General features: G+C 35.6%; 1 protein-coding gene and 1 long non-coding RNA gene across 2 annotated transcripts; both read left to right on the forward strand.

The window, feature by feature from the left end:
* Positions 1-3,224: 3,224 nt before the first annotated feature.
* Positions 3,225-4,361, forward strand: LOC112698191 (protein LPA3-like). The gene is made up of 5 exons (XM_072198191.1): positions 3,225-3,322; positions 3,437-3,521; positions 3,909-3,967; positions 4,061-4,163; positions 4,247-4,361. The coding sequence occupies exons 1-5, from the start codon at positions 3,225-3,227 to the stop codon at positions 4,340-4,342; spliced, it is 441 nt and encodes a 146-aa protein (XP_072054292.1). The 3' UTR covers positions 4,343-4,361.
* Positions 4,362-4,375: 14 nt separating this feature from the next.
* Positions 4,376-4,987, forward strand: LOC140173044 (uncharacterized). The gene is made up of 3 exons (XR_011861977.1): positions 4,376-4,464; positions 4,538-4,618; positions 4,911-4,987. It is a non-coding gene; the product is annotated as an uncharacterized lncRNA (long non-coding RNA).
* Positions 4,988-9,160: the final 4,173 nt, after the last annotated feature.

Raw genomic sequence — 9,160 nt, forward strand, 5'->3', positions numbered from 1 at the left:
TTTTCTAAAATAAATTTAGAAGAGAGAATAGTACTTTCATTTTGGAGAAAAAATAAATTCATGAATAATTGACACCTCGTTTTCATTAGTTGATAATGCATTAAATATTAATTTTATATAATTATAATAAATATATTTTCCTAAATTAGTATTATCATACATTATTGTTAATTGTAATATAAATATAATAAAGATATTTTTCTAAAATAAATTTAGAAGAAGAGAGAATAGTGCTTTCATTTTGGAAGAAAAATGAATTTATGAAAAATTGACACCTCACTTCAATTAGTTAGGAAAAATACAATTTTAGTATATTAAGTAGAAATATATTATTATTATTATTATTATTATTATTATTATTATTATTATTATTATTATTATTATTAAAAATATTTTCGGTTGATAATTGATAAGTAGTTTAATAATGTATTAAATATGGATTTTATATAAGTATAATAAAGTTATTTTCCTAAATTAGTATAATTATGCATTATTCATTAAATGTATTCATTTTGGAGGGAAAATGAATTCATGAGAAATTCATACCTCACTCTCATTAGTTGAAAAAAAACCCAATTTTAATATATTAAGTAGATTATATAAATAGAAATACTTGCTAAGTATATATAAAAGAGGAGATATATAACTATATATAATATAATTGCTATATATGTAACAGATATAAATTGTTATAATTATAGAGACTTACTATAATTATATTAAATTTAATTATAAATGTAAATAAATAAAAGTGATAATAATTAATATTATTTTTTCTTTTTTATATTTAATATTTACCGTAAATATAAAAAATATTGAGAAAAAAAGTAGATACTGACTTTATTTTATTTTATTTTACGTCATAGATTTCTTCACTAAAATTAATGGAGAAAAAAATATTTATGATTATATATCAATCTCAATCACAATAAATAAGATGAATCGGTTGAGCAACTAACAAATTTAACGGATAAATGTTATTTTCCATTTATGAAAAAAAGTGACGTAACATGCATGCGTATATTAATATAGGAAGAATATATACTCACAATTTTAAAATTTTCAAGAATATTTGATTGTATTATCCTTCAAGCCAAAAAATCCATCCTTTATTCACTACTAGAAAATTAGTTATTACAGACGGATATTTCCGACGGATTTTATCTCACGGAAATATAGAAGGAATTTTAGAGGGATTTTTGGTCAAAAAACTAAAAAAATGGATTACCATAAATTACAGACGGAAAAGAAAATCCATCAATAATTTCGTCGGAAAAATTAATTTTTTTCTGTGAAAAATGGTTACAGACGGAAAATCCGTCTGTAATTAAGTAGACGAAAATGATGTGTTTTATTAAATTATTACAGACGGAAAATCCGTCTATAATTTAAATTTTTCATCGGTAAATATTGAGATAACCCTAATATTATCTCTATCCACTCGATCCAGTTACACTCCACCCATATCAAATGAGCTTGTTCCTCTCTCCGTCACCGAGTTACTTCTTCTCTCTGTTGCACCAGCTTCTTCCGCCGCTAGCGTCACAGATCTCTCTCTGTCGTACCTTGCGTGCGTCGCACGGTCTCCCTCCGCTGCCACATCAACCCTAACCCCAGAGCTTCGTCGCGCCTCCAACCCTAATCCCAGAACTTTGTCGTGCTTCCAACCCTTGTTTTCGCCGCTCCCTCCATCGACGCTCCCTCCGTCTCAAAGCCTTTGTCATGCTCATTCTCTTGTAAGCCTTCAAACGTCGCTCCTTTCTCCATGGTTGAAACCCGTAATGCTCTGTTTTTCCTCCTGCGTCGCCGGTCTCTGTCTCCTCCTGCGTGTGGCTATGCTGAAGCTCCATGGGAAAGATATACAATGGATTCCATGGGTGAAGCTTAACTACAGGTACAGAAGTACCGCGAGACTCGATTGAAGCAGTACAAGAATTACGAGAACCTCTCATTCTCGTGAGGATCTCGACAAGGTGAACACCTCAGTTGCTTCACGCTTTCACTTCTGATTCAGATGAAATTATGAATACTAATTCTAATTCGTTTCTAAACTCCTTGTTTATTTATTTATCTGGCAGGAGTGTTTGGAATGCAGAAGGAGAAGGCCTTCTGTATTGACACCACTTAGGGTAATGATCACCACATGTTTGATACAATGACTGTGAAATCTTTTACCTTCATTTTTATCCCTTTGTTCTACGATACATTACATTACAAGAATGTGTTTTGTTTTTCTTCACTGACTCACTTTTGCTGTTTGGGTTCAGGTGCTAGTACCTATTGAATCCAATATGAGTAGCTTTTATGGGAAGAACAAGAACAGTAACCCTTTTGTAGATGATGACTTCCCTGACCCACTTTGCAAGCTCAATCTCAAGGAGACTTCTGAATTTGTCAAGTCATTTCCAGTGCCAAATGCTATTAGTGATAGTTGAGAGTGCCTTAACTTGTCAACTTTTACTTCATCTTCATTAGTACTTAGCTTCAGATTCTTAGATGCACTTGCGGATATTGTCACAATCAATAACATAACATTTTAAGATATGGCGCACGGGTAACTTGAATTCTGATCTAAAATGACATTTTACTTATTAATTATTATTGATTGTGAGCACAGTTCATGTGTGTCGACATATAAGTCCGTTTAGTTTATTTTCATGTCTATGCTTTATGTTAGGCTAACATCAATTTCATGCTTCAAGAGGCATTGTTCTAATTCACGGTTACTTGACCTTTATGAGGCATGCGTCTCAAAGCATTTCACATAATTGTCACAAATTCCTAAATATTTCAAGGGATCTTCAGATGAGTTCATTGATGCCAACATTCAACTCGCATTGGCTGTTGTGAAAAAGCTCCAGGAGAAACAGGATACCCGAGCTTGCTTAGTAAGAAGACGCATTATTTTCGTCCCATCCTTACTTAGAAGAAATATTTATTTTCATGAATAAATTTTTACCTTCTGTTTTTCTGGAGAAGATCTTATGATATATGTTCCCGGTTGTAGGTCTTCCCTGATAAGCCAGAAAAGCGCAGAGCCTCCGAGTTGTTCAAATCAACTCTGGATTCGGTAATAAAAATACACTTATTATGATTTTTTTCCCATCTTTCTAATGGATTTATCTTATTTTCCTGCATCTTTCTTATTTTGAAGTGTCATTTTTGTTGTGCATTCAGATTGATGGCATTACCATTGGTTCCTTAGACATGTCCCTGCTGGACCTATGACTTCATTTTTTCGATCCGTTAGAAACACCCTTGATTTTGATTTTGAAGATGAAAATGAAGGTTTGTTCTTTAGGGAAAATGGCATTAGTATATTGTACTGAGTCAATAATTTTTTCCAAATTATCAAGTTCGAAACTTGGGGATGAGAGAATGTATAAAAAATTCAAAATTAATAATAATGCATGATGACTTGATACCTGAACTGCAGAAGATGGAAGTCTAATGAGCCTCCATCACTCTACATATTCCTTAACTGCAGTATGCGTGAACTTGCAAATATAGAGAAGTATGTGGTATGGTGTCTCTGCCAGATGGAATGTTTCTTGAACCTCTTTTCACTTTTAATATTTGATGTGCTTATTAAATTTCGCTATTTCTTATTTGCATTGGGTTATTGTTGGCTTATTCATTCAGAATATATTTAGTTTTTTTCTTTGGTGATAATATGCAATGGAATATAAAGCTTGAATCCTTTCGTTTGATTTTGGGACAGCATGTATCATTCTTTTTTGTATACTATTTTCTTCCAAATCTAGATTTTGATGGCCTTTGTTGACTGTATAATCAATTCTTAAATTCTTAATTATTAGCTATTGAACAGGTTATATTTCTGACTCGTTTCATTTTGGTGGTAGTTACTTTAATGTATTTTATATATTGTTATCTCTTGAATTTTGCAGGAAAAATTTGCCGTGTCTACACCAACACTTCTATTTAATCTTGAACTAGACACACTATGGTATATTCTCTTTATATATACATACATGTTGCTGTGCCTAAATCCATAGTTTTAATATAATTATTTTTGACAGAGTTAGTATTGAATTTACAGTGTCGATTTAGGCCTTTTGGGCTTCCCTCCCAAAGATTTGCATTACCGCTTCCTTTCACAATTTACTCCGGTATTCTACATTAGAATCAGAGAGTATTCAAAGGTGCCTCTTCTTTATTGAATTGTTTTTACCTGATCATTTTATCAAATAATTGGTATTGATTGTTTTCTTTTTATGTTTTTAAGACAGTTGCAATAGCACCTTATATTGTCAATTACAGTAGAGCAGTGTTCTGCCAGTATCCAGGTATGGGTATATGGTATTTTGATCTCAGTATATAACTGGTGCACTAGATTGTTACTTCATGGTTTGTTGTTCAGGTCCTTGGCAGCTGATGCTTAAGCAAGCAGATGGTTCTTACGCTTGCATAGCAGAAAGTGCAACCCGCTTCACCCTTGGTGAAGTAAATACATAATCTTTAACTCTTTTCACTTTTTAAATTGTAAACACTAGTATTAACTTTTAAACTGATGTAGGCCAAAGAAGAGTTGTTGAGAGTCTTGGGACTTCAAGAAGGGGAGGGAAGCTCTCTAGAATTTCTTCGAAGAGGCTACAAGGTGTTCTATTTTATTAGTTTATCAGTCTATGTTTTTGTTTATGCTTGTTGCTTGTTTGTTGGCGTGTCTCTTATTCACAGATAAGGGTGCTTTTCTTCAGCTTATTTTGCCAAAATACTGTATAAGAAAGCCAGGTTTCACATATTTGGATAAAATTTAGAAATAATTAGGATTTTGCCAGTTTTAAGCTTTTTTTATTTTGTTCGAGCTGCAGATAGTAGCTTATAAGAAAATCAAATTTTAGTTTTCTCAATTATAAAGAAACTCTTACCTGCCTCATTTGATATTGCAGGCAAGCACATGGTGTGAAAAAGATTTTGATTTGGAAGCATCTTCTGCATGGAGGAGCTGATCACTACACTGTAAAACTATTATAAGAGATTCTCTCTATCTTTTTATTTTAAATGCAAGTTCTATGTAATATTCCCAATTTTCTGTTATGTTATTGAGGTTCATTAAGTTAGATTTCAATTTTTCTGCAAGAAACTATTTGAGAACTTGTGTTGGTGTTTTTTTGGGTGCTTTGAGTGTGTTTGCTAATATGTAGATATATATTTTGGTCATGAATTTTCGGTATTGTGCAGTTGGCTGTTCACAAGTGCCCTGAATGTAGACAGCCACTACCTGAAAGCTATTCGCCTCCGGCAGATGAACCTTGGACGACTGGGATCTTTGGATGCACCGAAGATAGGAAAAGTTGTAAGTAATGCATTAATGGTCAATGTTAATAGTCTGTTTATATTTTTTTATGCTGTAATTGCCTTCAGTTTGATATAATCTAAACTAAGTCTATATAGGCTAGAGTGGATCCATGACCATAAATTCATTGAGTACTGACTAGTTGGCAGAAACTGAGTTGCAAAAACTGAGTTGCATAGACATTTGACAGCATCATTGTAACATAAAAATTAGTTAATTTTTGTTGGAAGCCCATGAATTAAAATATATAGAAGGCCAGATTTTTATATTTTCAACATTTGAATTGAGAACTATTTTACTAGTTTCATTTCATGGCAAATTAGTTAATTCATATTGTCCCTTTAAGCTACTGGAAGCACCCTACAACTGGTGGCAAGAAGCATGAGCACCTAAAATTACTTCTATGCAGATTTAATGGAGTGTCAGGGGTGGCTCCTTATGCATTTAATTGACATAATTTTCATTAGAATGTTGAGTAATGAGTTTTTTGTGCCATAACAAAGTGAATAATTTTTACTATTGACATTTTTTCATGTATTTTTCTCTATTGTGTACTTTTACTGACATGCAGTACTTTGAAATATTTTCAGGCAAGAAGTGTAGTGTAAAACCCGGTTAATTAACGGCTAATTAACCCATAAATGAGAATTTATTCTAGAAAGCTCAAAATGTGATTTTTGTGGCTAAATATGATAGAGGAGACTGAGACGAGAATTTCGGTACCAATTTTATAGAATTCGGGCCAAGATTGGACCAAACGGGCCAAACCGGGCCAAACGGACCCAAAGTGGGCCCTTGGCCCAACATAACTTAACCAAAACCCTAGTTTTCAGCACTCTCTCTCCTCATTTGTTACACACACAAGCTGAAATTAGAGAGAAAGGGAGGAAGAACACCCTCTCAAGTTCTCTCCCTTGGTTGATCTTCAAACCACCATAACTTTTGATCTAGAGCTCCGATTGCCGCTCCGTTTGCGGCCACGCGTTCACCGCGGAGAGCTCTACAAAACCCATACAATTAATCTTGAGGTAAGCCACGTGTTGCTGTTCGAAATTTCAGCCCTTATTTTCGAGTTTCATGGGTGAAATGTTGAGATTTTGGGTTCTTTGATGTTATAGGACCCAACTCTCTTGAAGGAGAAGGTTAATCTTGTCTCCTTGGACCTTGGGTGTGGTAAGATTCTCAACCCTAGTGTAATTTTGTTGTTCTATGATGTTTGGGTATTGCGATGTTGTGTATGGGTATGATGATTGTGGCTTAGGTTGTGTATATGTGAATATTGGAGCTTGATTGGTGATTTTGAAAAGCTTGGAAAGGGTTTGGTGGTGAAAAATCTGTTCTTGGAGGTGTTGAGGCCTTGAGAGCTTGTGGATAAGTGGTTTGGAAGTGCTCCGGTGGAGCTTGGGAAAATCGACTAAGGTATGGTTTCGGTTTCCCGTATCTAATATGTAATGTGGTAGGAAATACTTAGGCTAGAGACCCTAAGATAGGCATTGAATGGTTGATGTTGTTGAATGATTGAGATATATGATGTGGTCATATATGTGATGATGATTAATGATGCCTTGATGGTATGATGTATGAGAAATATGCATGTTGTGATATATGCTTGATGATTGGTTATGGTTGAATTGTGGGTTGAACCATGTTGATGGTGAGTATGATATTGATTGTGTATAATGATGATTTATTGGAATTGGTGTTGTTGAGAATTGGCATGAGTAAGAGTATATGATGTGTCAATATATTTGAGTTTGAGCCACTTGGGTGAAGTGGGTTAGAATGATGAAATAGTGATTTTGTATAATTGTGGTAAAGTGTAAATGTGTGAGTTGAGGAGGCTTGATGTTGAAATTGATATATTTTGATTGATTTCAAAGAAAAGGGATGAAAATGACATGTTTTGATTGATTTCGAAAAGAGTTGAAAATGGCTTGTTTTGAAAATGGCACTTTGTGGTTTTTATGAAAAACATGGTTTTTGGGCATACTTTGGTGGAACATAACTTGGACTACGGATCTCTGTTTTGTGCCAAATCTATTTAGAAATGAAATTGGATCCGGGATGTCCATGCCGTTCGAAGAACGGGTGAAAAATGATTTAAAATGAGAAAGTTATGTCCGTTGGAAGATTGGGGTTCAAATTGGTAAATTCTGCAGCTTTTAACTTAGAAAATTTTTAGCAGAATGACCCCTTGCGCATGGGCGCACTTGGCGCGTGCGCGCCGTTCTTCCCGAAAACGCCATACACGCGTACGCGTGATGTGCGCGGGCGCGCCGATTGTGCTGCACCCAATGCCCAGCCATTTTCCAGAGAGTTATGCCAGAACTGTGCCAGTGTTGTGCCTGGGGCACGAGAACGCCCACGCGTACCCGCCGATTGGCAAATTTTTAATCCACGCGTTAGCGTGTTTGAGGCCATCTACGCGTGCGCGTGGAGTGCGCGTACGCGTGGCCCTGTTTTCATCCCAAAGTTGATTTTTGAGTTTTAAAAGCCAAATTTCATACTTTTAAGCCTCCGATCTCACCTCTTATATCTTAAATCATTATGATATGTCTAGCTATGAGAAGAAAGGCTAGTGAATGTGGTAACTTGCGAGTAAAGCAAGGGAAAATGAATAATCAATGAGGATCATTGATTATTATGTGAGATGTGGAGGATGGTGGTGGAAGTGCTTGTTATGCCAATGGCCGAAGGGCCGTAATTGTTTATGAATTGGCTGGTTCTGGATTGAACCGTGAGCCGGAATAGCTGGGTATGCTATGAATATTGGCTGGTTATGGATTTAACCATGAGCCGGATGGCTAGATTATTGCCGTGTTACGGTGGAGCCATGATTATGGCTATGTATAAATGCATATATGCTGTTGAATGAATTGTGAATGTTGCACTTCCACTATTGGAGTTGAGAGTTTCCCTGGGGGGAAGCAGTGGCTAGCCACCACGTGCTCCAGGTTGAGACTCGAAGCTCTTTTGACCCTATGTCATAAGTGTGGCCGGGCACTGTGAAAGACCCGGATGAGCTCGCCCCCGTAAATATTCACCAGTGAAGGTGATGGATATAGATCATGATTATGATCAAGTTTATGATGAGTATAACTCGAGTTGGGGATGCGTGACAGAGGGACAGTCCAATGGTTAGCTACCAGGACTTGTCGGGTTGGCTCTATAACCGACAGATGATATCATCAGCCACTAGGGACAGGCATTCATCATATGCATACTATATGAATTGTTTGAGATTGCCTATTTGACTGCATATTACTTGCTAATTGTCTAAATGCCCGACTTGTTCCTAATTGTATATTTCTTGTTTGATATAACTGTGTTTGCTACTTTATACTCCTACTGGTGGTTGGGAGGTCTGAAGGAATTGGAAAGGGAAGTATTAGTTAGACTGAAGTATCTTTAGCCAGATGCCCTTTTATGGCTTAGCTTGTTTATAAGCTTTGATATTATCTGAAGGAAGTTCTAGGATTGCCTTCGGCTTTCCTCTATTATTATGTATTATATATGTGGAAGTTGTTACCATGCTGGGGACCTCTGGTTCTCACCCATGCGGATTTTGTGGTTTTCAGATGCAGGACGTACGGTTTCCCGCTGAGGCATGCTGGAGACTTCTAGATTTGCGAAGATTCCTTGTTCTTGGGGACTATGTTTTGGTTTATATGTTTTGCTTAGATACTTTTATCTCCATTAAATAATACAAACTGTGATGACTCCTCTTATGGGAGATTTTGGAGAATAGGTTTTATGTATTTGTGTCCTTTTGGGTTTCCTTTGGGGTTTTCCTTATTTTTATCATATATATATTGCTATGCTCGGACCGGTTATCTTCGCAGC

This window comes from Arachis hypogaea, chromosome 6 (genome assembly GCF_003086295.3).
Source record: "Arachis hypogaea cultivar Tifrunner chromosome 6, arahy.Tifrunner.gnm2.J5K5, whole genome shotgun sequence".
Classification (NCBI taxonomy): Eukaryota; Viridiplantae; Streptophyta; class Magnoliopsida; order Fabales; family Fabaceae; genus Arachis; species Arachis hypogaea.

Excerpts from the sequence above, each read along its gene's own strand:
- LOC112698191 (XM_072198191.1), top strand. The coding sequence starts at position 3,225 with ATGACTTCATTTTTTCGATCCGTTAGAAACACCCTTGATTTTGATTTT. Across the intron at positions 3,968-4,060 it reads CTTGAACTAGACACACTATG|TGTCGATTTAGGCCTTTTGG; the intron begins GTATATTCTCTT and ends TTGAATTTACAG. Across the intron at positions 4,164-4,246 it reads GAATCAGAGAGTATTCAAAG|ACAGTTGCAATAGCACCTTA; the intron begins GTGCCTCTTCTT and ends TATGTTTTTAAG.